Raw genomic sequence first — 27,916 nt, 5'->3', positions numbered from 1 at the left:
GCCACGTCTCCAAGCAGCGTGATACCCCCGCCTGCTGCCGCTGCTGCCTTCTGAGCTGCCTGGGCTGCAGACGTCTGGCTTGGAGTCTCCGGGCCAGATGCAATAGGGCAAGCTAAAAATAACCTTGTGGGCGGCCCCCATCGGGAGTGCGGGTCGGGGGCGGGGTGGGGGGGTGGGGGCCTGGGCTGGGCGCGGACACATGATCCCTGGGACCCGGCCGAGTGGAGCTGAGACCGTCCGGCAGATCGTGCACACTTCTGCTCCACACTTCCAGGACCCCCCCCGCCCCGCCCCGGCCAGAGGGCCCCTCTCCTCTGACCATCTGGGAGGAAATGCCTTTGACCAGCTGCAGGCTGGGCAGCGGCCGTAGGAAGGTCAGCTGGACTCTGTGCTGCCTGCTGCTGCTGCTCCTCGAAGCCAGTTCTGCCAAGAATATCTGGAAACGGGCACTGCACGCGAGGCTGGCGGAGAGGACCCGTGTAAGTGCCCGGGCTGGTGGGGGCTGGGAGGAGATCGGTGATCCCCGCACTGTACGGTGTACAAGCGCCCCGCCCAGATGCGGACAGCACAGGGCAGGCGTCCTTCTTTCTTTATCCGAGTTGTACCAAAGTCGGGTGGGGAGCAGATGGAACTCACAGCCCTCAAAAGACTCCAAGCCTGGGAGTAAAGAAGCCAGGGGCCCCTAAAAATGCGCAGGGGGCAGGTGACGTGCTTTTGCCTACCCACGTTTACTTTCTCCTGACAAAGAGCACCTGATTTTAGAGTCCGAGGACTTAAAACTGAGTGTTTGTCTCAACAATCAATAACCAAATGTCGATAGTCGATAGAATGCAATTATGCTTCCGTGCCGTTCCTGACTCATTCAGTAAACATTTAGTGGAAACTGCTCCAGGCCGAGCGCTCTGTGCGTTCCTGTAGGTACAACATGGAGACACCAGCTCCCACCCTGCAGGGTGGTCGAGTGGGGGAGGCAGTCAGGTGACATGTGACAGCAATACAAAGGGTCGGCACGCCCGTGGTGAGAGGCAGGGAGCATGCGCCCTGCAGCCCTAAGTCTGAATCCAAGCTCTGTTGCTCACAGGCTGTGTGACTTCAGGAAAGTTGTTTGACATCTGTGAGCACCTGCGATCTCATCTGAAAAAGACAGATTGATGCGTTCCTTTCAGTTCCTTTCATCAAATATGTATGTTTGATCGCCGCTGTTTACCTAGGTCACTGTTGCCCTAGGCTGTGGGGATACAGACTTAGATGTCCCCAAGCCTTGGGGGACGCGTGTTACCCCCACAGGGCTGGGCTTGCAGAGAATGAATGAGAAGTGAAAGGAAAATGTATACAAGCACACCTGATCTTATTGTGCTTTGCAGATACTGCGTTTTTACAAATTGCAGGTTTGTGGCAACCCTGCCTTGAGGAAGTCTCTCGGCACCTTTTGTCCAACAGTGTTTGCTCATTTCATGTCTCTGTGTCACATTTTGGTAAATCTCCCACTACTTCCAACTTTTTCATTTTTACTCTATTTATTATGTTGATCTGTGGTCAGTGATCTTTGATGTGACTATAGCGAAACGACTCACTGAAGGCTCAGAGGATGGTTAGCGTTTCTCAGCAACAGGCTGTTTTTTAATTAAGGTGTGTACATTGCATTTTTTAGACATAATGCTATTACACACTTAATATGCTACGGTATAATGTGAACCTAACTTTTAGACGCACTGGGAAACCAAAATATTCATGTGACTCGCTTTCTTGCAGTGGTCTGGAACCAAAGCCACAGTATCTCCAAGGCGTGCCAATAGTGTATTTGGTGACAAGTGTTGAGAAGGGAAATAAAGCAGGGAGGGGACTAGGAGAGAGAGTGGAGGTGGGAAGGGTGTCACTTTAGGTCCCCCACCCCAAAAGGGAGCACCGAGGCACAGAAGGTTCAGGAAGACAATACCAGCACTCTCAGCATGTGGGTGAGCAGTGTGAATGACTCCATATCTGTCAAACAGTGCATAGCGAGTGGTCCTTGCGTCTTGGTGACTTTTACTCAAATATTAGGAAATGGGTTGGTGTTTGCCTCCCCAGGTGGAATGTAGGTTCCTCACAGTAGGGCCTGATTCTGTCTCCCTCAGTGCAGTGTTCCTGGTGCCTGCCAGGAAGTAGGCGCCCCATACATTCTTGTGGGTAAATTATGGGCAAGTGCAATGGAAGCACAGAAGAGTGTGTGCAGCTCTGCCCCAAGAGAGTCAGGGAGGGTTTTCCAGGATCAGGGACATTCAACCCAGGGCTTTGAAGGATGAATAGGAGTTTTCCAGGCGGTGAAGAGGGAGAAGGGAATGTTTAATGACCCCAGGCACCATGTGAAATGAAACTGTATTGAGGCTAACCTCAGCCTCCAGGGCTCACACTTTATAGGCCAGGCAGGAGGGTGTAGAAAAGCATAGTAGCAAGTGAAATGGTGGTAGGTGTTTGGAGGGAGAAGAGAGACCCTTGTCAGGTTGGACTCCCCCGTGCTCTTCGCTGTCCCAACAGGGTGATTTAGGCCTCAAAGCATCCAGCACTTTGGTTCTAGGACCACAGAGAGATTTCCAATACATCATCTGGCCTTATCTCCACCTTGTCTTGGAGCGTCACAGGGGCTGATGCCATGACATCTCACTAGGAGGAACGAGGAGGCTAGGAGGTTGGGGACGATATGCACTGGGGGTCAGGGGGAGTCTCTTTAAAAACACAGGCCTGGGTGGGCTTCAGGAACCAAATTACTCCTAGCCACCGTTTGTCAGAATGCAAGCACTTTGAGTTTGTACTCACTGGACTGGAACTCTTCCCTGCTATCAACAGACATCAGCTTCCCTCTCTGGTGCCCAGACATGGGAGAGATTTGTGCCAAGATTGTGCCTCACAGAGAGCCCCTGGGGAAAGACAGGCTGTCGACTGGTGGCTCAGAGGATGAGGAAGTGGGGCAGGGTGCCAGGCCTAGGAATTTTTCAGTGACATCTCTAATGAGCTGTGCGGCCTCAGGCTGCTTGCTGCCCCTCTCTGGGCCTCAGGTCATTACCTGGGAAATGAAGACAAAGGACCGGATGACCTCCAGGGCCCTTTCAGTTCTGATTCTAACATCCATGCGAATGTCCAACAGGAAATCTAGGAGTAATAGGAAGCAGCTCCGCATATTCAGGGTCAAGACTTCTTATGTGGCCCCCATTGCCCACCCCAGGCTGGGTCAGCTCTTCAGCCTTGGCCCTGGACCCCATGGGGCAGGTCAGGGCAAGGAGAGGCCAGGTGTTCAGAATTATGCTGAAGTCAGCTCATACCCATTCCAGAGAGTTAAACAGAGCCCTTATTAAAGATGAAGTCATATAAACTTATATAATTTACATGAAGAAGGAAGGAAGGAAATCCTCCTTATCAGAAACATATCACTTCCTGATTATTTTGGTCGCATTCTTACCATTCTCCCTGCTCTCGAGGCCATTCACGTCTGTGGCATCTGCGTGGTAGAAACACCATCTCTCGAGGAGCTATTACACTTCTCTTCCCAAGTCCTCATTCAGTGGCCTCCCATTGGTAGCCTGAAATCAGCCCCAGTGAGAGTATTTACACCATGGAAATTGGCAAAGGCTGCACACGGAGAACTGGGTGTTAAAGCGGGACCTGCACGTGGCTGCCTGCATCCTGGCTCCTCCCTTTCTCAAAGCCCCTCCCCTTCTCAAAGCCCCGCCCCTTGACAGAGCGGGCAGAGGGGGCTGAGGGGGTCCGGGGCATTTCCTGGATGCTGTGTGCATTTGCCTGCCCAAGACACAGTGCCTGAGAGGAAGACACGGGGGGCCCTGTGGGGAGGCTTGTAAGGAGGAGAAGGCTTGTTCTCCGTGAGCCTCCGTTTCCTCGTCTGCGGCGTGGGAGGCGGCAGTGCTACTTTGCAATCCAGTGGAAAGACCCCGAGAGCCTTCAGCTTGGTGCCTGGCCAGGGAACACCTCTCTCTGTGTGCTAATAAAAACAAAACAAAGACAGGTATTTATGAGGCTAGATAAGACGGAAAGGAATAGGCTAGGAAGAGGGATGTTTGTCAGTAGCCCAAGAGGCCTTCTGGGGAGCTCAGGGTCAGTTCTGTGGAGCTGGGGTTTTGGGATTTGCTTTCCTGCCATTTGATGAAAGTTACAAGAACAGTTCTTTGCTGAGTGTTCCTGTGTGTCAGGCCAGGCTATCTCAGGATCCTCTGAACAAACCTACCAGGTGGGACTTACTGTAGCCGCCATGTCGGCTTGGGGACTGGGTAGCCCCATGGTCCCCATGTGTCACTGTGGCTATGTGTCTGTTTTGTACCCTAAGCTCCCATTCAGGACAGCTGGAAATGGCTAGGCAGTTTGCACCCTGCCCAGAGGTGCCTGTCCAGCGGAGGGGCAGTGTGGGGCTGCAGCAGCCCAGAGCGAGGATGTAATGCGTCCTGCCGGACGGCGCACCCCTTTGCAGTTGGCCTGCCCAGAGCAGCATCTTCTGCTGACAAGCACAGAGGCCCTGTGCAGGGCGTGTTCCCCAGTCTCCCCAGGCTGCTCCTCCTTTCCCTTGTTACTTCTGTGAGCTCTAGAGCTTTCTGGCGCATCTTTTATATTTTGCTAAGTTAGCAAGGGTGGGAGAGGCAGGTGCCCTGGAGCTGTGGGTACCTCCCCTCCGCTCTCATCACTCCCTGAGTCCTGAATCCTCACGTTCATCCTGGAAGCTCTGTCCTTGGAACACGCTCGGCCGGCACACAGGATGGGCCAAGGTGCTCGGGTCCATACTGTGGGAGCAAACGGAGCTGTGGGACCACGGCCTGGCTTCCTCAGCCCAGGCTGGGACGCCTCTGAAGAGTGAGCTGGACAGTTTCTCAGAGGTTGCCCTTGGGTTTGAGCTCCAGGTGCCCAAGGCAGTCACCTGGGCATTAACGGTCCCCAGATGGCGCCCCCCCTTCCCTGCCTCACGTGCCCCCTCCCCTGCTAGAGCTGCCTGGGACCCTCTCACAAATATACCACCTGCACTAAAATCCTAGTCTCAGGGTTTAATTTTGCCTCCCGTACCCCCAAAAAGATCTGTTCAAGTCCTAAGCCCTGGTGCCTGTGAATGGGACTTAATTTGGAAATAGGGTCATTGTAGTGTAATTAATTAAGATGAGGTCATACTGAAATTAGGTGGGCCCTTAATCCGATGTGGCTGGTGAGCTCAGAAGAAGACAAGAGAGATAGAGACACACAGAGAGAAGGCCGTGTGGAGACAGAGGCAGAGATTAGAGGGATGCATCTCAAGTCACGGAACTCCAAGGACTGCCAGGAGAGAAACATGGAACAGATTCTCCCTCACAGCCTCAGAAGGAACCAACCCTGCCGACGCCTTGATTTTGAACGTCTGGCCTCCAGAGCCGTGAGAGAACACAGCTCCATTGTTTTAAGGCCCCCAGTCTGTGGTGTTTGTTACAGCAGCCCTAGCACACTCATACGGTCAGCCTCTGGGCACCAACATAGTCAGTTCTGTTGCTTTCAACCAGCAACCCCAGTGGTAGACTCTTCCCAGATGAGGGAATTCCGGCCAGAGCAGAGAGTGACTCACCCCACACCATTCTGGCCATGGGCTGGTGAAGCTATCACTGTGCCCTCAGAGTCCTAGAGGCTTTCCTTGCTCCTTGAAAGATGTGAGATTGATTGCACCTCTGCAGGACCCCATCATCAGCGCCACTAGGATGCATCCATCTGGAGGGGAGGGGCTGCTCAGTGGACCCTGGAGTGTTCATGGTCAAGACCCCGCAAGTCCTCCCTGGGGGCTGGAGAGAGGGGACGTGACATACCGCGGTGTGTAGGTATGTAGGTAGGCTCGGCCCTCCCTGAGGGCCTAACGCAGAGCCTGACCCGTCACGGACTCTCAGAAACATTTGAAGAACGAGGGGAAGGAGCTGGATGGATGGGCGGGTAGATGGAAGGAAGGAAAAACAAATGAATAGTGTGACTACCGGGGTGACTTCCTCCTCTCTGAATCTGGCTTCTGTACCTGAGGTTTCAGTCCTGAAATTGATTCCAGGTGGAAACGAGCAAGGGGAGAAGTATCCAAGAACCGTGTGGTTATAATCTGGGACCCTGCATGCGAGGAGGCAGGAAAGCAGAGGGAAACTTACCTGTCATAGTGACACTAGTCACGGTAACCAAATTGGAAACAGCCCAGATGTCCATAAGCTCAGAATAGATCAGCACAACGGGGTCCATCCACACAATGGAATATTATTCAGCCATAAAAAGGCATGAGGTACTGAGACACGCTCCAGCATGGATGAGCCCTGGAAGCATTACGCTCAGTGAAAGATGCCAGTCAGAAAAGGCCACATAGCCTGTGATCTGTCTGTGTGAGGTGTCCAGAAAAGGCACATTCATAGGGACAGAAAGTAGATTAGATGTTGCCAGGGGCTGAGGGGGTGAGGATGAGGAGGGACTGCTTAATGAGAATATAAGTTTTCCAGAAATGAACACAACATTGTAAATCAACTATACTTCAGTTAGAAAGAAAAAAGAATTTGTTTGGGGTGATGTAAATATTTTAGAAATAGGTAAGAGACAGTTGTTGCACAATATTGTGAATTTAATCAGTGCCATAGAATTGTACACTTAAAAATGGTGAAAATGACAAATTTTATGTTATATTGAGCTGGCCAAAAAGTTCATTTGGTTAGTGAATATATTGATCAATAAAATTCTTGGTGAAAATGAAAAATGTGTCTTTTATTTTTGCTTAAAACCAAACAAACTTTTTGGCCAACCCAATGTATTTTACCACGATAAGTTTTTTAAAAAGCAGTGGGGGGCTTCCCTGGTGGCGCAGTGGTTGAGAGTCCGCCTGCCGATGCAGGGGACACGGGTTCGTGCCCCGGTCCGGGAAGATCCCACATGCCGCGGAGCGGCTGGGCCCGTGAGCCGTGGCCGCTGAGCCTGCGTGTCCGGAGCCTGTGCTCCGCAACGGGAGAAGCCACAACAGTGAGAGGCCCGCATACCGCAAAAAAAAAAAAAAAAAAAGCAGTGGGAACCCAAGGTACATCTTAGGGATTCTGTGAGGGGCTCCTGGTCAGGCTTGTCTTAGCTTCATGGTCCCCTCCTCAGAGGCCCGTTCCCTGATCCCCTATTTAGGTCTCTCTTAAAAGTTTTCTTAACTTCTCGACTTCTTCTTCATAACATTTACCTCCCTTATTATGATCTGCATGATTTTTTTTTATTCTGGCTTTGTTTCATTTTTTATTACCTACTTTCACAGATAAACAAAAAGAAAGCAATTCATTTGCTTTCTGTGTGGTGTTGGGTTGGTGTTTGTCACATGTCCTGGAGCTGAGCCACGCGTGAAGGCAGGGCCAGTGTCTTCTGGTTTAGGTCAGCTCTCCTCACATGCAGCCAGTGCCTGGCACGTGGTAGGCCTGGGAACTATGAATTTACCGTTAAATGAATGACTAAATTACATTAAAACCTTCTAGAGCAGAAGAGAAGGGATGGAAAGTTCTAGAAGACTCTCAGGTGCACAGCAGGGCTCAGTGGACACCAGCTGGAGGAGTTGGCCAAGTTTGCACTCTTGCCCTCGACATGCACTGGGATGGCTTGTCCTAGTGTGAGATCCTGGGTTTTTGAGTACCTCTCCGAGGAAGTCCCGTTAGCCGTGCACCAAACTCTGCTCCTGGAGCCCAGCGTGTCCTGGAGGTCTCAGGGCGTCAGGAAATGGCATTCAATGCACACTGAACTCTAAGCCCTCTGTTCCAGGGAGAGACATATTTTTAGATCTTTGACATCCGAATTCCAGAGGAAGAGCAAGTAAAGCTTAGAAGAAAGTTGGCTTTCTTCCTGCACCAAGCAAACCAGACCTGGGGTGCATATTTATTGGTCAGGGAGGAACTCTCTGGAACATTCCAAAGAAGGGTGAAGCTCTTGCAGGGGAATGAAGGGGGTGGAGTGCTGAGGGAGGGATGCGGGTAAACCGGGGCAGCTTTGGAGACTGAATTCTTTCTCCTTAAATGGAAATGGTTTCAGCTTTTTTCTGGATTATGAAAACGATGATGTTTACTCTGCAACACATTCAGACAATACAGAAAGTCACAGATAAGTAAAAATATTCTAAATTCTCCGAGACACAAGCTCTGTTGACATTTTGGTATGTGTGAGTGCCTAGACTTTTTCGTGAAGCAGTTATGCTCGGCCCACATTGTTTTCTTAATGGTATTTTGCTCATATTGTTTAAAATTTTTTTATTGAGATGAAATTCACATACTATACAATTAATCACGTTACAGTGGACAACTCAGTGGCATTTAGTGCATCGACAGCGTTGTGCAACCACCACCTCTATCTAGTTCCAGAATATTCCCATCACCCCAAAAGGAAAACCCAGACCCTTTAAGCAGCTGTTCCCCACTCCCCTTCCCGTCCTCGCCCCCTGGCAACCACCAGTCTGCTTCCTGTCTCCATAAGTTTCCCTATTCTGGACGTTTCATATCAATGTGATCATACAATAGGTGGAATTTGTGTCTGGCTTATTATTCATATTGTTTTGTACCCTGCATTTTTCATTGAACGATATATGGTGAATATGTTAATATGATAGATCCGTGTCCTCTTTTCAAAGACTTCTGTGGTGTTCCAAGCTGTGGATCTGCAGTTATTTATTTATCCAGCCTCCTTTGGTTGGACATCCGGGCACTTGCTTCAGTGGACTCTGGATTTGGACTAGTGGAATTGGGCTTCCCACTGAAGCAGCCCAGAATTGGCATTTCCCTACCTGCTTCCTGAAGATATCAGAAGAAGAACGGCTTTGCAAATCTATAGAGGCTTCCAAAAAATCCCCCCAGGGTATGAAAAAAAAATAGCCACCAGGTCGAAACCTTAAGGGAACCATCTTTATCCAAGTAAGGCATGCAGCGCTGGGATATTCTTGTCCGAGCTGTACCGTAGATGTATGTTCAGCAGCTACTTTGAAGCAGACTTGCTGTACCATCCTTTTGCGGGGATGAAAATGAAAGATGCAGATCATGGGTTGTCTGGGATGTTCGTGAAGGGGTGAACTGGGATTTGACGTGCTGTTGTTTTATTTTCAGCTGAGAGGCTACGGAGGGCTGGGGCTGGCTGGGGCTGCAGAGAGCGGGGGCCAGGACGAGTTCTTTCCAGAATGTATCCCTTGGGGAGGCAGTTACATGACTACATCCAGAGCTGGGGCTGGTCCAGAGGCGGGCAGGAGGCAGGGGCGTGTGAGAGAGGGGGACCCCGAGCCAACAAAACGGGAAGAATCTCACAGGTGAGACGAGAAACAGCTTCCCAGATCCAGGCTCCTGGGACAGGAAATTGCCAGAGTCAGACAGACCCAGGTTTGAATACTGCCTCTGCTGCTGGCCAGCTGTGTGACCTGGGGCAAGTGCCTTTCATATTTCTGTGTCTCAGTTTCCTCGTCAGTAACGTGGGTTAATAATAGCAGTGAGGGGCCTCCCTGGTGGCGCAGTGGTTGAGAGTCCGCCTGCCGATGCAGGGGATACGGGTTCGTGCCCCGGTCTGGGAGGATCCCATATGCCGCGGAGCGGCTGGGCCCGTGAGCCATGGCCGCTGGGCCTGCGCGTCCGGAGCCTGTGCTCCGCAACGGGAGAGGCCACAACAGTGAGAGGCCCGCATACCGCAAAAAAAGAAAAAAAAAAAAAATAATAATAGCAGTGAGGGTTATGCTGAGAATTCCGTGAAATTCAGTCTGTGAGGACCTGGCACAGTGCTGGCACACAGTGGGAGCTTAATAAATGCTGCCTACCCTGCAGTGATTATGAATCAGCCTGCCCAGATTCTGAGCCTGGCGCTTCCCCATATGGTGAGCATGTGCCTCAGTTTCCTCACCTGTACAATGGGGTCAGCAGGTGTAACTACAGGGGAGCGATGGATGCTACCTTAGGGGACCCTCAGGGAGCAGTGCTGGGGCGGCTGCTTCCTCTTAGGAGCTCTGCCAGTTGTTTGCCCCCCCCACCGCCCCCCCCCCTAGAAATGATGGCACTGCTGCGGGAGGGTTTCTTGCTTGTGCATCTTTAGATCCCAGTTAGATCCTGAACTCCTTGGGGGCAGGGACCGGCTCATAGGTTTCTTTTGCATCTGCCTCAGCATCACACCTAAAGCATCATCAGTGTGTGAGTGAATCGAGGGCGGGAAGGAGGGAGGAAGCAGGAAAGACCAAAAATAAAAGTAATGATAAAACCAACCGGTCAGCATCGCTGAGCAGAGCCCCCACAGCCGTGATGTCATCTGCTCCCTCCACAAACCCCTGCAGCGGGCACGCACTTCTGGGCCCATTTTGCAGGTGAGGAAAACGGAGGCTCAGAGAGGTCATTTTCCTGTATGATGACACAGCTACAGGGGTCCAAGCCAGACTCATCGAATTCCCACACCTGAGCTCAAATCCCTGACTGTTGAGGAAGTCACGGCCTCAGCGCCGTCCATCTTGGTACACTTGAAGGTGGGATGTAACTCCTAAGTTCTTGCCCCAAAGGAAGAGGAGGCATTAGCTGGGCAAGGAGAGGGAAGAGTTCTGAGTGCAAAGGAACAGTGTGCAGAGGCTCCAAGGCGAGGAGGAGTTTGGGGTCCTAGCAAACCTTCAAACACTGACCCCAGACTTATATTCTGGATGCATTATTTTGGCTTCAGGAGGGAGGAGTGTAATATGACCCTTCTCCGCCGGTGGCCTTGGGCAAACCTTTAATTCTCTGAGCCTCGGGGGCCTCATCTTTAGAGTGTGGATAAAATAGGACTTGCCCCTCCTGGACTCACGTGACCAAAGGCGTGTGCAGATGCTGGGGGAAAGGTACAGCATTAAACACACACGAAGGGACAGCTCCACATCAGTGCAGGCCACCTGGCCTGCGGAGCCACCTTCACGGGGACATTGTGCAGGTCGTGAAACGCCTGGAAGGATGAAGGATGCCCGGCACGCGGTGGACCGCCAGTAAATGCTGCCCGTCACTGTCACGCCTCCATCATTCTCATCATCACAGCTTTCAATCAGCCACAACAAAAGTGAACTGAACACCTGCTCTACACCAGGCATAGTCGTAGGTGCTGGGGACACAGGTGGGAAGAGGACTGAGTCCCTAGGAGGACACGTTGTAGGGGGGAGAAAAACAATAAACTGAACAGTGAATCAGTACACGGTCCTCCCAAGGGTGATCAGAGATTTGGAGCTCTGTAAGGCAGGCAGAGGGGAACGGGGAGCGCCAGCTACGGGTGCATGTGAGCAGAGACCTGGACCAAGTGAGGGCTGGAACCAGCCGGGCATCTCAGGAGGGAGACACAGCCCGTGCAAAGGCCCAGAGGTGGGACCTCAGAGAGGTCAGGGCGCTGGCCAGGAATGAGCAAGGCAAGAGCGGTGGGACGACAGGAGGGAGGCCAGAGAAGCGGAGGGGCAGGGGCATGGGGCCAGCTGGGGTGTGACCTTTAGCCCAAGGACTTTGGCCTTTAACCTTTAGCCCCCGTGGTCTGGGAAGGTGATCTATTTATTTCGTTTATAAAAGTCCGTTCTTTCTCAGAACACCAGGAAACATCCTTTGTTTAGGACCCTCTGTGAGCATCACCTTGCATAACATGAAATATTTTTCAAAACATTTAATCCTTTAATCTGGGCGCCTCCGTGAAATCGGTTCTTTATCACCCAGGACCATCTGTTGTTCCAGCAGCACCATAAATCACTGGGGCGATTTGACTTCTAAGGCGCTTATCTCTTGTTTTCTCCAAATTCTGAGAATCGACATTTGAATTTTCCCTGGAGAGCGCCCCTGTTACGGGCTGCCCTTAGGAAGTCACCCACCTGGGAGGCATTGGAGGTGGGTGGAAAGCGTTTCCCGTCTGATCTCCAGGTTCTGTTAAATTTTATAAATGAGGCTTGATGTGAAAACAGGCTGGGCGGAAAAACCAGCCGTCCCTCCCCAGCCACGCACGGGCATCCTCCCTCACCCTCCGAAGGAGGCCAGGGCAGCTGTCACCTCCGATTAGGATTCAAATGGCGGGGCCCCAACGTGGGTCCGATGTTGCTATTTCTTAAGAAAATGAACTGAGTTAATGGTGCGGGATTATGTGCCCTGCCTGCATCTTGGAAATTATTCCTGAGGATACAGGACTTTGGGGCACCCAGCCGAGCAGAGGATGGCAAAAAGGCTGAACCAGGAGTTAGAAGATCCAGGAGTTACAAGGTTGCCCCTTTATTTTGGCTTCGTTTCCGCCAAATGTTGGCTTTGTATTCATTTTTGCTTTTCACAAATTAAATGATTTATACAAGAGAGAAAAGATGAATTCTCTGGGTACAAACTACTATACACAAAATAGATAAGCAACAAGCGTCTACTGTAAAGCACAGGGAATTATATTCAATATCTTGGAATAACCTATAATGGAAAATAATCTGAAAAAATATATATGTATAACTGAGTCACTTTGCTGCACACCTAAAATTAACACAATATCGGAAATCAACTCTGCTTCTATTTAAAAAAAAAAAAAAGAATTCTCTGGCTGAAGCAGGGAGGGCCAGGAGCCCCGCCCTCCCCAAACTGCACCCCTCCCCTGCTCCACTTGGTCACAGTTTCCTCCCCAGCCCCCACCCCCGCCCAGTCTTAGCCCCTGGTTGGGGCGGGGGTGGGGGGGGCGGGTCCCTGGGAGGTAGTTTGAGAACCACTGGTCCTTGTGATTGCAGGCATTGGCAGATGCGTCTGGTCGGGACCTGTTCTCTGTGACCTGACGCCCCCTACTGGGCACTGGGAGCAGCGCGTGGAGTTTGCAGGCACCGCAATAGCTGTGGCGGAAGGACGTTCCTGCATCCTTGACCTTTGAGGGCATGTAGCATTGCGTAGCTAGCCTTTTATTTATTTATTTACTAACATAAAAGGTTTTTCCTGTCATTAATCATTCTTCTTAAGTACTTCTACATTTTAAGGTTTTTAATTGTCTTCTTTAAATTGAAAAAAAATCAATGTGTTCATGGCAATATATATATATATTGGAACCTGTGCAAAAGAGCTTGCAATAAGGGGAAAAAAGTGTACAATAAGGAGAACTCTCCCTTGGCTTCAGAACCTAATTCTTCTCTCCAGAGGCAATCTTTGACCAGCGGCTGCTGTGTATTCTTGTATATATCCTTCCAAAGATGTTCTAGGCCTGTTAAACATATGCATATTACATGTGTGTGCATATGAATATTTGAAAACATAGGTGAAGAGCAGACAACCTGTTCTGTATCTTAATTCTCTTCATGAACCACCATCTCTTGGGGATCTCTCATCAGCAGGTTTAGTGGCTGCGTACTACTCCAGTCTGCAGACATGCAGTATTTACTTGGACAGTACAAGGTGCAGGATTTTGAAATACATATATGTTGGGGGAGATCGGGGGATCAGTAGGCAAAGCATTTTAGATGGGTGGGGCAGTTCAGGCATAAGCCAGAGGCGGGGCAAGCCAGGGTGGTTTTTCCCCCAAAGAACCTACTCTGTATCTAACTCTGTGTGTGAGTGTGCATGTGTGTGTGCGCACACCTGTGTAGGGATGTGTAAGACCTGCCCTCCGTACACCCCACCTCCATATCCAGAAGCAGAGCAGTGTTCCCGGCACAGATGGGGTCTGGTGTTACTTGAACTCTCCCAACCCCACCTCTAAAACGCTTATTTTATTGGTAATGCGTCTACACTTCCTATATGTTAAATAGGATATCATATTTTTAACTCTTTCTGGAAACAGTACCAAAAAGTGTGAAAATCCTGAGTTCAGCTCCATGAATCCCCAGAAAACGAACACACCATGGAACCAGCACCCAGATCAAGAAGCAGAACGGGGCCAGCCCCCAGGGACCCCAGACCCCCTTCAGGTCACCACCCACCAGGTGACCACACTCCTGTTCTCACACCAGACGTCAGCTTTGCCTGTTTTTGAACGAAAACTATAGATGGATTCACACTATATGTTCTCTTGTGAGCTGACTTCTTTTTTTTTCTCAGTGTTATGCCTGTGACGTTTTTCCAAGCCGTTTGCTACGTGAATTTATTCATTTTGTGTGTGATCTGTAAATTCTCAAAGCTCTGTATAAACACATGAATTATAAGAAGTATATAAATATGTGTGTGTATCTATTGTGTTTGTATACCTACATATACATATATATACCGTATTCTATATATAAATACATACATGTACATACATACATATAAACATCAGGATAGTCGCTTAACATACAACTCTTATCCAGATTCATTTATCCTTTTTGCTGCTGATGGGCTCACAGTCATTTCAGTTTGGGTCTATTACAAAGAGAAACAGCATCCTTTCATCAGAGCAACCCGCTGAGGCTGGTTCTGCTGTGATCACGCGAGGACGCGGCGGCTCCCAGAGGCCCAGCGACTCGCCCGCGGCGCACAGCACCCGCCCCCTCCCGCTGACGCCCTCTCTTCCCGCAGGCTGAGGAGGCTGGCGGCCCCCGACAGCCCCGCGCCGACCGCTGCCCGCCGCCCCCGCGCTCGCTGCCCCCCGGCGCCTGCCAGGCGGCGCGCTGCCAGGCTGACTCTGAGTGCCCGCGGCACCGGCGCTGCTGCTACAACGGCTGTGCCTACGCCTGCCTGGAGGCCGTGCCGCCCCCGCCAGGTAGGTGCTCCAGGCGGGGGGAGACGGGGTGGGGGGCGCGGGGAACTGTCCTGCCCGGCGCTGCCCGACTGGAAGAACAGCTGGGCTTAAACCTGGACCTCGTGGGCGGGCCGCCCTGTGAGATGGGAACATAGCGCTCCTGGAGCAAGCATCCAGCTGCATGCACTGAGCGCCTGCTGTATGCGGGGCTCGCCACTGCCGGCAGAGAACTACAGTCCAGGGGCCGCCCGTTAAAAAGAACATACCCTTCTTATGAAGATGGGAGGGATTTCTCATAAAAAATCCAGATTTCCAGCTTTTCGTTAAAAAAAATTTTTTTTTAAATTTTATTTATTTTTGGCTGCGTTGGGTCTTCCTTGCTGCGCGCGGGCTTTCTGTAGGTGCGGCGAGCGGGGGCTACTCTTCTTTGCTGTGCGCGGGCTTCTCACTGCGGTGGCTTCTCTTGTTGTGGAACAGGGACTCTAGGGCGCAGGCCTAGTTGCTCCACCGCATGTGCCATCTTCCAGGACCAGGGGTCGAACCCGTGTGCCCTGCATTGGCAGGCGGATTCTTAAGCACTGTGCCACCACGGAAGTCCTCCAGCTTTTCTTAAAAATACTGGACCGCATTCCCGGGGCCACCATCTGCTGGAGCCTCAGGTGCCCCTAGATAGCAGTGGGGGCGCCCTCCCGGTTTCCAGGGACCCCACAAGGCCCACTTCACTCATGATGCCTGGCCCTGGGGGTATTTGAGATGGAGACCTGACACCTTAGCGATCCAGGTGGGCATGCAGACTCCTGGGTTCAAATCCACTGGCTAGCTGGTCACCAGCTTAAACCCGCACTTGTAAAGCAGGGCTGAAAGGAGAATGTGCAGCTCACGCGGAGCGCCCCATCTGGAAGTGCTCAGCCTCGCCTCCGCCTCCGGCCAGGAGCAGAGAATCAGTAGGATGTTCATTGAATCTGAACGGGGAATCTTTGGGAGACACAGCCTCAGGGGTTCATCTGTGGAGGGAAGGAGTTTCACATCCCTTCTGGAGAGGTTTGGGAGGGGAGGGAAGGGAGCCTGGGGGGAATACAGGGTGGGGCTGATTATGGGCAGCTGAGTGGAGAAAAGGTGCCCTAAAAGCTTCCTCCACTCCCAGTTCTGCTCGGGGCTGAGCCTCTGGAGGACAGCAGCCTGTGAGGACTGCACTTCCAGCCAGAGGCTGTGGTCCCCCTGGGCCTTCATTACTGAGGCTTACCCCCTCCTCAAGGCCAAGGTAAGAATGAACACACTCAGTTCTCTTTGGGGTGCGGTCACAGCGACGACAAGGGACTCGGCACCCTTAATAATGCTCATAATTACAGTCTGTGCTGCCTTTGAGTATTGCCTCATGGCCACGCTGGCTCCTACAGGGCCTTTTATGAGAAAGACAAAATGGCACCCCTTCCTGGTGGAGGAGGCGCATAAAACTATGCCCATCTGGTTGGACAAGTCAAAAAGGTGCCCCTTCCTTTGGACTGAGACAGCGCATAGGGACTCCAGCCTTACTTGCTGCCTAGAACAGGTGCTTCTGAGCAGTGCACAAACTGTACAACTGCCCATGACATTCCAAATAGCCTTTCCTTACACCATCTCATTTAATGCTCACTCAGTCCCATGGGGTGGAGAGACCACTATCAGCTCTGTTTTACAGCTGAAGACACGGGAGCTCAGAGAAGCTGAGTACGTTGCCCAAACTCACACAGCAGGCCAAGCTGGCATTTCAATTTAGTCTTCTGACTGTGGAGAAGTGTCCACTGCCTTAGGCTCTGCGTGTAGGGATATGGGGCCCCAGGCTCATTTGTGGGATCCCTCACTGCCCAGAACATCCTTCCCCCAGACACCCACACAGCTCACTTCCTCACCTCCTTCAGATCTCAGGCAGAGGTGGTCACTTTCTCAGGGAAGTTTCCCTCTCTAAATGGTAATCTTTCCTCTGGCCATTGCTTACTGCCTTCTGGCTTAAGCTTTCTTTATAGCCCAATCTAGAATACTGTGTTTCATTTGTTTCCTGACCATTCCCCTGACTCGAAGGTCAGCCCCATGAGGCAGGAAGTTTGGTTTGTTTCATTCACTGCTGTATCCCCACTACCTAAAATAGTCTCTGGACACATAAAAGGTACTCAATGAAGAATGGATGAATCAACGAAGGCCTAGCTTTCACTGGCCAACAGGAAGAGCCGACAAAATATTAGTCAGTCATAATAAGAATTATGATAATAATATCTAGAACAAGCTTCCTCACCCTTGGCACTCTTGACGTTTGGGCTTGGATAATTCTAGTTGGGGTGGGCAGTGGGGCGCTGACCTGGGCAGTGTAGGATGTTGAGCAGCACCCCTGGCCTCCACCCACTAGATGGCAGTGGTGCCCCCACCCCACACTGGGACAACCAAAAATATCTCTAGACTTTACTAGATGTTTCCTCGGGGGGCAAAATAGCTCCAGATTGAGAACCGCTCATCTAACATGACTTGAAATGCACCAGGCCCTGTTCTAAGCAGCTTACACACTTCCTTGCAGTCAGCCTGTGGGTTTCCTCCAAAGCAGACCCCGAGATAAGGTCTTGAGTGAGGGGAGTTTATTTAGCAGGTGCTCCCAGGAAGTTCTAGTTGGGGAGCAGAGAGGCGAGGCCCTGGGCCTCCAGGCCTTTAGGGTCTGCATATTGATGGGAGACCTTGACCAAATTTCAGTATTCCAAAAAGTATAGCAAAATGTGTACATTTCCCTGTACAGGAAAAATTAATACATTTCCTAATTAGTAAAAAATAGCACTGAAAGTACATTTTCTAACATTAAGTCCGGGGCGGTGGGGAAAAGGAGGGAAGAACCAGAAGATTGGAAATAGAGGCTCTGGAACCATGTCTCACCCCTCTCATTTGGAAGTTGTAAACTGCTGGTTCTGCTGTTTCCATTTCCACACTGAGAGCAACCATCTTATAACCATATTGTGCTCTTTTAAAGAGAAAGCTGGGCTTCCCTGGTGGTGCAGTGGTTGAGAGTCCGCCTGCCGATGCAGGGGACACGGGTTCGTGCCCCAGTCCAGGAAGATCCCACATGCCACGGAGCGGCTGGGTCCACGAGCCATGGCCACTGAGCCTGCGCGTCCGGAGCCTGTGCTCCACAACAGGAGAGGCCACAACAGTGAGAGGCCCGCGTACCGCAAAAAAAAAAAAAAAAAAAAAAAAAGCTAACTGGTATTTTTACCAATCCCTATCTAGGCACTAGACAGCACATCAATCTCTTCATTTTGGAGTCAGACTAAAGCAGAGGTCATAAACGAATGTGATCCCAGACCAGTTTTATTTAATCTCCAAAGTACTTAAAATTTTAAAAAATTATTTGCCAATATTTAAAACCGAGTTTATATTTTTTAAAATATAGACCTAAAGTTAAAAACACACACACAGAAAAACCACCCAGAAGCTCTGGGAACACTGGGAACAGCTGGCCAGAGCTGACCAGCCGCTGACCCACTGAGGCAGGAACACTCTCCAGTTGGCCGTGATCCTACCCAGCCTACCTTTCTCCTTTATGTTACCTATCTTGTCCCCAGAGGCATTTGGGTTTTCAATCCCTATTTGGGGTTTTGAAGACCTTCCAGTCTACTACATGGTCACTCTTCCTGTTAAAAATGTATTGGTTAGAGAACAGGCCATGATGCTGTAACAAAAAGACCCACAAACTCAGGGGCCCAACCTATTAAGACATTTACGTCTCCCTTGGTTAAAAGGCCGGAGTCGACAGGTGGTCCATGACAGGCAGGCGGCTCTGCTCCAGTCACCCAGGGACCCAGGTTCCCTCTGTCTCGTTGCTCCACATGGTGGCTCCCAGTCTGCAGGAAGCGGGAGAGAGAGGGAGGGGAGCCGACAGGTAACCATACGAGGGAAAGCTGGGATGTGGCATCGTTACTTCTGCTCATATCCAATTGGCCAGAACTCAGTCACATGGCACACCTTGCTGCATGGGAGGCTGGGAAATGTAGTCTCCAGCTTGGCCAGCCAGTGCCTAGCTGAAACTCAAAGAGTTCTGTTACTAAAAGGAAGGGATGAACTTTTGCTGGGGAACTGAGTTGTTTCTCCTGCGGGGAGGCTCTGTGTTTCATCATGAGATGTAGGCTCCCCATCCCCAGAGGCCGGGGCATTTCTCAGCTGCCTGAGGAGGGCCTCAATTTAACCATCTATTATCTTGTCAGTTTTAGACTGGCTAGTGCAGCCGAAACCTCGATGGCTTGGGGGCAACGGCTGGCTCCTGGACGGCCCTGAGGAGGCATTGCAAGGTACCTGCAGGGTGATACCCAACCCGACAGCAGAGCCAGGGTTCCCCCTTCTCAGGTGCCCCCAGAAAACTGATAACCAGGGTCAGCCTCTGCTCCGGCAGGCTGCCTGTCCTCAAATACCTGGCCCACTTGGACCCTCCCCACCCCGACACGGAAGGGGATGGCTGGGTCTTGGCCAGGCTCTCAGAATCCCCAGAACAGTGTGGGGTTTGACTGTCCCTGGCAATGGGGCCTCCTCCCTGGGTGGAGAATTCAGAGGGAGGGGGCTTGGGGTTTTCAGATCCCTCGAGTCACCATAAGGGGTTCACTGTTCCCTGCTGACGAGGCCTCCTTCTGGGGTGGGTGGAGAACGGTTTCTGAAAGGAATGGCAGGCGGACCCAGGGGCCTGGACCACTGTGGGGATGTGGCTTGAGGGAGCGCCTTTGCGTTTGTGCAGCTGTGCTTGTCACCCTACATACACCCGAGTGCATGACCGTGTCTGTCAGGGTGTGCAGCTGTGCGCGAAGCCGGCTGGCTATGCTTGTGGCCGTGTGTCTGAGAACTTGTGCATCCGTGTTTGTGCAGATGTGTGCAACTGTAGGATTGTGTGTGTGTGCAGGATTTGTGTGCACGTGAACGTGGGTGTGGATATGGCTGTGTGTGTGTGTATGTGTATACATGTGTTAGGACTTGTGGGATGGCGAAAATGTGTGTATGTGTGTGTATAGGATTTTGGTGGGTAAACGTATGTACGTGTGATAAGCACGAGCATACGTGTTTCATTGTGTGGGGATGAACATACATGTACTGAGCTGGCCAAAAAGTTCGTTCGGTTTTAAGTAAAAATTGACGTTTTTCATTTTTACAAAGAACTTTTCTTGAACAGCGCATTCACTAACCGAACGAACTTTTTGGCCAACCCAATATGCATGTCACGATGCATGCATGCGAGGGCATGTTTGGGATCATGTGACTTTGGGCTGCCCCTGTGTGCATGTGTGTGTGCAGAGACCCCAGGCACAGCGTGGAATCTGGGGTGCAGATGAGAGGCGGCCCGTCTGCCCCCGTGGGGGCCACCCCTGAGCCCCCCGCATGTGTGTCCCCCGCAGCAGAGGCCTGCAGCACCACAGAGGACGGGGCCGAGCCACTCCTCTGCCCCTCAGGCTACGAGTGCCACATCCTGAGCCCGGGTGACCTGGCTGAGGGCATCCCCAACAGCGGGCAGTGTGTCAAGCAGCGCCGGCCGGCAGGTGAGTGTGGACACCGAGCCCCACCCCACTCTCCCCAAAACACCCCACGGGAGACCCATCCCAAAGGAAGCCCCCGGCCCCTGAGCCTGGCCCCGCCCTCCTCCTGTCCCCTCTCTGCCCTGCTCCTCTCCACCTTTTCCCTCCTTATCTGAGCGGGATGCGGGCAAACCCCAGCTCGGCCACCTCCTGCCTGGCTGACCTTGGGGTCAGTTGTTTCAAATCTCTGAGCCTCGGTTTTCTTATCTATAAAATGGGGCCACTTCATGCTGGGTTATGGGGATTAATTGAAATCATACATGTGATGCCAGAGCAGAGACAAAAGGTGCTCAGTAAAAGTTGGATAATTTATATCTATCTATCTATCGATTTTAAACTGCACAGAATTTGAACTGTCTGAGAACCCTTAACTTCTCTCTGCTAGGACTGTTCAGTGTGACTTAATTAGTATTTGTCTTTGGAGACAAGGTGATAAATAGTTCAGTGAAGGGCATGACTAGTGTGGCTTTAGTTTGCAGACTTTTCCCCAGGGGGGCAGGGACGACAGAGGAGGGACTGCGGAGGGTACCTAAAAGCCACTCCTGCCTCATGCAAGGTGTAAGGTCGAGAGGTTAGGCATGGAATTTGCCAGAAATGTGTGGCAAACGAAGAATCGGGAACTTCAGGGAGTTGGAAGGTAACCATGTCAAAGTTGAGCTTATTGGAACTTTGAGACCATATCCTCCAGGGCCCACGTCCCCACGTTAGCATCTCTCAGTCCTAATAGCTGAGGATAGCACCTCGGTCAAAATCGAGGATAATCACAGCGACCTTACTGGCCCAAAGGACCCATCACATGCATTATCTGCCAAAGCATTTCTTTTTCCTCATTTGAGAATTTATTTCTCTGAGGTGTTTCAAGAAAGACGTAGATGTGAAGTCTGTTACACATTTAGCATCAGCATCATTGCAAGTAATAAAATTATGAGACATGGAGATGTCTCAGGAATCCTGGTTCCTGGAATTCTGAGCTTTGAAAAAAATTACTTATAAAAGGATTGGAACCAACCAGGAATCTTGAGATTTCTCCTACATTCTACTTGCTATTTAGGGTTATGAGTAGGTTCTCCAGCCAGACAGCCAGGCTTCCAGTGGCCACTTGGCCCCTTGCTGCTGTGTGTGGCAAATCGCCCAACCTTTTCAGGCCTCGCTTTCCTCATCTGTAAACAGGGCTAATAGTAGTTAAGCTACTTCATGGACTCTTTGAGGAGCCAGTGAGTTAATCCATGTAAATAAACCATGTCTGTAGTTTCTCAAGTACTGAACTGAATCCCTTCTGTTGGCACCACTGCTGTCTGTAGACACCACAGTGGACGGAGTACGCAGGTGGACGGGATACGCAGTCCTTCGGACATACAACCCCAAGAAGAGGCCAGCCTGTAGGAACCTGCTGGAAGGAGCAGCTTTTTCCAAAAGAGCTGGGGATGGTAGGGGTTAGTCAGGAGTCCTCTGAACCGAAATGTCATTTTTATAACTGGAAAGGCCTGGAATTACGTGACCTTTCTCATCTGATCTTGCTTATTCAGTTATATGACCTCCAAGACCAGAGTAAGCCAGACAGGTTCAAACCCATTCTTGAGGGACCAAACCAGTTCAAAAAGGACCCACTTCAAGGGTGGAGATAAACAAAGAGACAGTCAGGTGACTGTACCGATGACACCCGGGGTTGATTGAGGCCCTTGTGGGCGCTCCCCTAAGCTTCAGTGCGAGCCTGCGAAGGCAGAAATATGACCAGGAACAGCGTCGAGTGTGATTAAGACTGCAGGCCACTGAAATGGGTTCAAATGCTGTGGCGTTCTTCCTGGGTAACCTTGGGCAGCTAACCTAAGCTTTCTTAGCCTCAGTTTCTTCATCTGTAAAATGGAGCAGTGAGGGTCACGATAGTAATTGCTTCTTGGGGTAGTGATGAAGCTTGAATGAGAGAACACTTATAAAGCACTTAGGGCAGCGCCTGACACATAGTAGGTCCCCAACCAATGTGCGCCGCCGTCACCTGTCTTCCGGAAGAGGGAGGGCTGGAGATCAGAAACGTGCCCAGACAATGCACACACCCAACAGGGAGCAGAGTGAGAATTCCAAGCCTGGCCACCTGCTCCAAAGCCCATGGGTGTGTGCCCTCCCCCACCCACAGGAATGATCGGAGCCTTCTAGATAGAAATGTAATTGATATTTCCCCTAGCCTTGTCCCCAGAGGGCTGTCACTTAGCGATAATTATTGGTAATTGTACAGGAGTTTGGAAACATCTTAAATTCCAACAACTTCCCTTGGAGCAACAGTCTCGGGGAATAGAGGAGCCCTCTTGTCCCAGGGCAACCATACAAGAAGCCTTGGAGTTTAAGTGTTTAAAAAACTGCATATCTGAGCTAATTTCTTTTTTTAATTTTTAAAAATTTTTTGGCTGCGTTGGGTCTTCGTAGTGGTACACGGGCTTCTCATTGCAGTGGCTTCTCTTGTTGTGGAGCATGGGCTCTAGGCACGCGGGCTTCAGTAGTTGTGGCACGTGGGCTCAGTCGTTGTGGCTCACGGGCTCTAGAGCGCAGGCTCAGTAGTTGTGGCGCACGGGCTTAGTTGCTCCGCGGCATGTGAGATCTTCCCACATCAGAGCTCGAACCCGTGTTCCCTGCATTGGCAGGCGGATTCTTAACCACTGCACCACGAGGGAAGTACTGAAGTAATTTCTGACTTACAGAAAAGCAGCAGGGAGAGTCCCTTGGACCCTCCACCCTAATTCATCAATCGTTAAATACTGTTTACTTTATTGTGCTCTCTCTGCCTCTCCCCCAGCCCTGCACTCTCTCTATATGTAAATCCACATAGTTACTTTTTGGGACTGAGAATAATTTACAGATCTCGTGCCCACGCCTAAGATGCAGGTCTCTGCTGAGAGCCGGCTGCTACAGGGGGCCAAGGACCGCTCTGAGTCCAGCCTGGACCCTGACGTCTGAGGAGTTCATGTCTTTCTTGAGAGGAAAATGAACATCAACACAGGCAGTAGATCTGATTTCTCAGAGAGCAGGGTCGGCGTCCTTGGTGCATCTTTTTATTTTATTTTATTTTACTTTATTGAAGTATAATTGATTTACAATGTCATGTTAGTTTCAGGTGTACAACACAGTGATTCAGATACACACACACACACGTTCCTTTTCAGGTTGTTTTCCCTTAGAGGTTATTACAAAATATTGAGTAGAGTTCCCTGTGCTATACAATAGGTCCTGGTTGGTTATCTGTTTTATACATAGTCGTGTGTACATGTCAATCCCAACCTCCTAATTTATCCCCACCCCGTGCATCTTCTGAGTGGGTTCCATGCTGCTCCGATACTGACCATCCAAGACTGAGATGTGGGAGATGAGGCCCCCCCCCCGCCCCGACTCTTCCCTCTGACAAAGTGACTTCACTGGATGCTGCCTGGAAAGGATAACAAGGTCGCACAGCCCAGAGCAGGGGCTCAAATCCATAGGTTTATTCTGTAAAAGTGACACTTCTGGTAAACACACCTGGTGTGAGGAAGGGGTCCGGCTCCGCACAGACCACCGTCTCCTGCCCATGGCATCAGGGGCCAGAATTCACCCCCAGGGAGAAGGGAGGAGCATGAATGTTTCGGAGAGCCTCCGGCCTGGAAGAATTTTGCCGTTTGCTTCGGAAAATAGCTGTAAATGGAAATCATTGTAAATAGTAGCCGTTGAGGTTGCTGATAAGCTCTCTGCCCGAGGGTGTGGATCAGCCGTTGGTTCTGTCACCTTGTACGATAAATGTCAGTGCTGGTCCTGGACACACACTGATTTTTAGGATAGCCACAGAAGAGAAGGAAATAAGATGCCCGCTAAGTACAGAAATATGATTTTTATTGAGCTATGATTGGCATATAATATTAGTTTCAAGTGCACAAATGTGATTTATTAACCTTATAGCAGTCAGATGAGACTGATGCACAGAGAGGGAGGGGTGAGTTTACCAATAGCCGCATTGCCAAGTGAAACGTCTGCATGATGTGGCCAGATTTCTCCGCTCTCCCACGTTAAATTTCCCCAACTCCCACCAGAAAATGTTTTACTGCCGTGACAGGGTTGGGGCTGAGGAAGGAGGTGATGGATGACAATCAACAGTGGGAATTGGGTCGTTCTGCTTCTGCATTTAATCGGCTGCAGTGTCACACGCCACTGTAGCTTCTGGAAAATTCCACCGTACACTCGTGAGAGAATGAGAGTGAAAAACACAAATAATTTCTTAGCATTGTTATGAAAATAGTGTTGGCCTTATAAACTCCCCGAAAGGCGTTTAATCCTCTCCCTTCTTTTCCAGATGGGCGGTTCTTACGACACAAATTTTACAAAGAATATCCAGGTAAGAGAAGAACCATTCTTACTTTGCGGAGGGTACCAAAAAGGGCAGTGGGCATTTCTGGGGTGAAGAAAAGAAACCCAGTGGACTGTTCTGAGAACTACAGTTTGAAGCTGCTGTGAAGGAAAATGACTGTATTCTCCCTGGTTGCTTTTATGCTGTCAGATGGCATGTTGGGGGTAAGGTGCTAGGATGCCAAGATGCTTCTGTTGTGAGAAATCTGTCCTCTAGCCTGTGTGCCCCTCCACGTGGGCAGGAGCCATTCCAGGCTGCAGGCTGGGACTGAGGCAGCAGGTCAGGGGTGGCTCATAGGGGACGAGATGGGAATTAGGTTGGGAAGTAAGGAAGAGGCCCTTTTGTCTGATGGTGGGCAAGAGAGGCGTACAGCAAACACAGCTTCATGCTAAATGTCAGAACCTGGGACTAGACGTGCAGAAGTTCCTCCTGCTTTCATTGAGGGAATTAGAAAGTATGGTTGACACCATCCCTCCAGCCAGTCATCCATCCAGTTAGCCATCGATCCATCCATGCACCCATCCATGCATCCATCCCTTCTTCCATTCATCCACCATATCTTTTTAAAGAATTGACAGTACACAGGGCTTCCCTGGTGGTGCAGTGGTTGAGAGTCCGCCTGCCGATGCAGGAGACACGGGTTCGTGCCCCGGTCCAGGAAGATCCCACATGCCGCGGAGCGGCTGGGCCCATGAGCCATGGCTGCTGAGCCTGCGCGTCCGGAGCCTGTGCTCTGCAACGGGAGGGGCCACAACAGTGAGAGGCCCGCGTACCGCAAAAAAAAAAAAAAAAAAAAAAGGACACCTTAGACTAGGATGTCAAGGAAGGCTTCCTGAGGAGAGGATATTGAAGCCCAGTATCGAGAATAAGAAATAGCGGGCAGAGGGACAGCAGATGTGGAAATCCTGAGGTAGAATGAACTTGGCCATCACAGCAGCCGGAGCGCGTCGTGAGCGCGGGGCTTGGGGGGGGAATGGCAGGAGTTGAGGGCAGAGCACACGGGCTGGGGCAGCAGCTGCAGGTGGGGACTGGGGGACCTCTCTGGGGGAGGAGAGGGGGCAGGGCCAGGGCGCCGGCCCAGGCTGAGGTGTTTGGACTTGGTTTGGCTGGTGAGCCGTGAGCGTCTGAGCAGGAGTCGACGCACCTTTCCTGACCGAGCCCACTTCTTTTCGCAGAGGGTGCCTCCAAAAATGTCGCAGAGCACGGGAAAGGACAGCAGAAGTACTTTCAATAAAGCGACGGCAGCCGGTAAGTGGGAGGCGGGGTGGGTCAGTGACAGCAGGTGGCTTTGGGCAGCCAGGTGTCCAAGGTAGCTTTCATCACGAAGCTGAACAGTGGGAGGGCAAGAGTAGGGCTTTACCTGCGGGTAGAATTTGAAAATTCCCTTATAATTTCAAAGGGAACGTATGAGAGCTTTGGGCGTGCTCAGAAGTGGAAGTTTCTATAGCCCGTGGCCCTAAATCCAAGGACCAGACTGCATTGTAACTTACACATTCCTTTGCCTTCATGCCTCTGTGAACAGACAGACAAGCCCTCGTCTGTCCCATGAAGTTGGTCCCTGTCTCCCTCCCTCTGCCCTGCGGTGCTATCCAGGGCCAACTCTCAGGCATGAACCTGGTGCCCAGAGATTCAACAGTCATTCATGGAACTCTCCAGTGTGCAGGCATGGTGCTGGGGGGACGCTGTGGATAAATCAGGGCTCCTGCTCTCGGGGGCTTACATCCTAGTAGGAGACTAAACTGGGAAACCAGTAAATCAGCAAGAAAGGCCCAGCCTGCAATAGTGTTGTGAAGGAAGCTGGACAGACAGGTGATGTGATGTGGGGTAACCAGGCGAGGGGGGAGCTGCTTCAGATCGGGGCCAGGAAGGAAGGCCGCTGTGAGCAGAGCCAAGATCTGACATGGGCACCCAGGCAGGCGGAGCGGGAAGGGCAAAGGTCCCGAGGCAGGAAAGATCTTGCTTTGAGGAACCCCAGGAGGCCACTGGGGTGGGAACAGAATGATGGTGGGGAAGGCTGCCGTCAGAGGTGACCAGGTAAGGAAGGCACAGGCTCTGCTCTCAGATGCCCTTCAAGGTGAGATGCAGGTGGATGCAAAGGTCCAGGGGTCTTGGCCAGTAAAACCTGAACACCCACCCAGTGCTGTGAGAGCTCAAGTCTATGCATGGTAAACAAAAGCCCTTGAGAGGGGATGATTTCCCCACCCACCGCAATGCCCTTGAAAGGCAAACATCAGGTTTGAGATTCAGAATACTCAGGTGTGAGTCCTGCAGGAAAATCTAGAGTCCATGGGGATCGATGCCAACACATCTATTACCTGCTGATGACAGGAACAGTTCTTGGAGTGGGTGTGACCCACCTGAGTCTGTGAACCTTACACAGGGACGTGCTGGGGCCAGTGGGAAAGAACGGGACAGTGAGAGAGGATTTGGGATGGCTCTTGAGAACCAGCTGGCCAGAACTGGGCTTAAATTCCTGGTCCACCACAAGGTGACCTTAGCAAATGACTTCCACTCTCCAAGCCTCAGTCTCCTCACCTGTAAAATGGGAGTGATGTGGAGGGATGCGTTAGGAACTAAGTAAGATGAGAGGGGAGACAAGATGGCAGCGGAGGAGGACACAGAGCCCACCTCCCCCGATGAATGCATCAAAGATACATCTCCACGTGGAGCACCGCTCACTGCAAACAAAATGGAAACTGGCAAAAAGATTCTCGTACAACCAAGGTTGTAAGAAAGATCCACACAGAATCAGGTAGAAAGGGAAGAGGAAGATGGAACCTAGAGAGACTTAGCAGTGAGTTAAGAATTTAGTCTTAGTGGAAACTGGCATCTTTCTGGTGTTTGTGGTGGGTGAGGAGGAAGTGGATGACACACACTTTTGACCCCATGTTCTTGGGTTCATATGAACCCAAGCAGTGGTTCATATTCATTCCCTCTTTGCTTCCCTTTCAGCCAACCTGGAAGAACATTCCTCCACTTTCTGCTAAGCCTCAGAAACCATTGGGTAAAAAATGATTTGACCCCCCAGAGGTCATGCCCAGCTCAACAGAGCATGACCCCAGAGATGCTTGGAGACAGGACCCCTGGCTCTCAACCCCTGGGTGGCCCCACCTGGCAGGGTGACTTCGTGGGAGCCACTCGGCAGTTCCGGGTCCCTGTTTTATTGTCCTGGAAATGAGGCCCACCTAGCAGTCCCCTTGACCTTGCAGTTCCCCAGATCTACCGTGGGAAGAAGTCACTGCCTTTGTGAGCTGTGTGAAGCCCCTTTCTAAGACAGAGGTCAGTGTCTTGGTTGGTACAGATTTCTTCCAGGTGTGACTCTTGGAGGCATGTACCCGTCCCAAATGTCCTCAAGATACGTTTGCTCATCATAAAATGGAAATGAACTTACCTA

At 51.1% G+C, this 27,916-nt stretch overlaps 1 protein-coding gene across 1 annotated transcript; it reads left to right on the top strand.

The window, feature by feature from the left end:
* WFDC1 (WAP four-disulfide core domain 1) lies at positions 1-27,916 on the top strand. Its single transcript, XM_082606147.1, has 7 exons — positions 1-479; positions 14,433-14,616; positions 18,813-18,896; positions 19,986-20,126; positions 24,469-24,510; positions 25,698-25,770; positions 27,475-27,916. Exons 1-6 carry the CDS (start codon positions 333-335, stop codon positions 25,754-25,756), a joined length of 657 nt encoding a protein of 218 aa, XP_082462273.1. The 5' UTR covers positions 1-332; the 3' UTR covers positions 25,757-25,770; positions 27,475-27,916.

This window comes from Mesoplodon mirus (assembly GCF_964341445.2).
Source record: "Mesoplodon mirus genome assembly, chromosome: 19".
Lineage (NCBI taxonomy): Eukaryota > Metazoa > Chordata > Mammalia > Artiodactyla > Ziphiidae > Mesoplodon > Mesoplodon mirus.
This window is presented reverse-complemented; position numbering and strand designations above follow the sequence as displayed.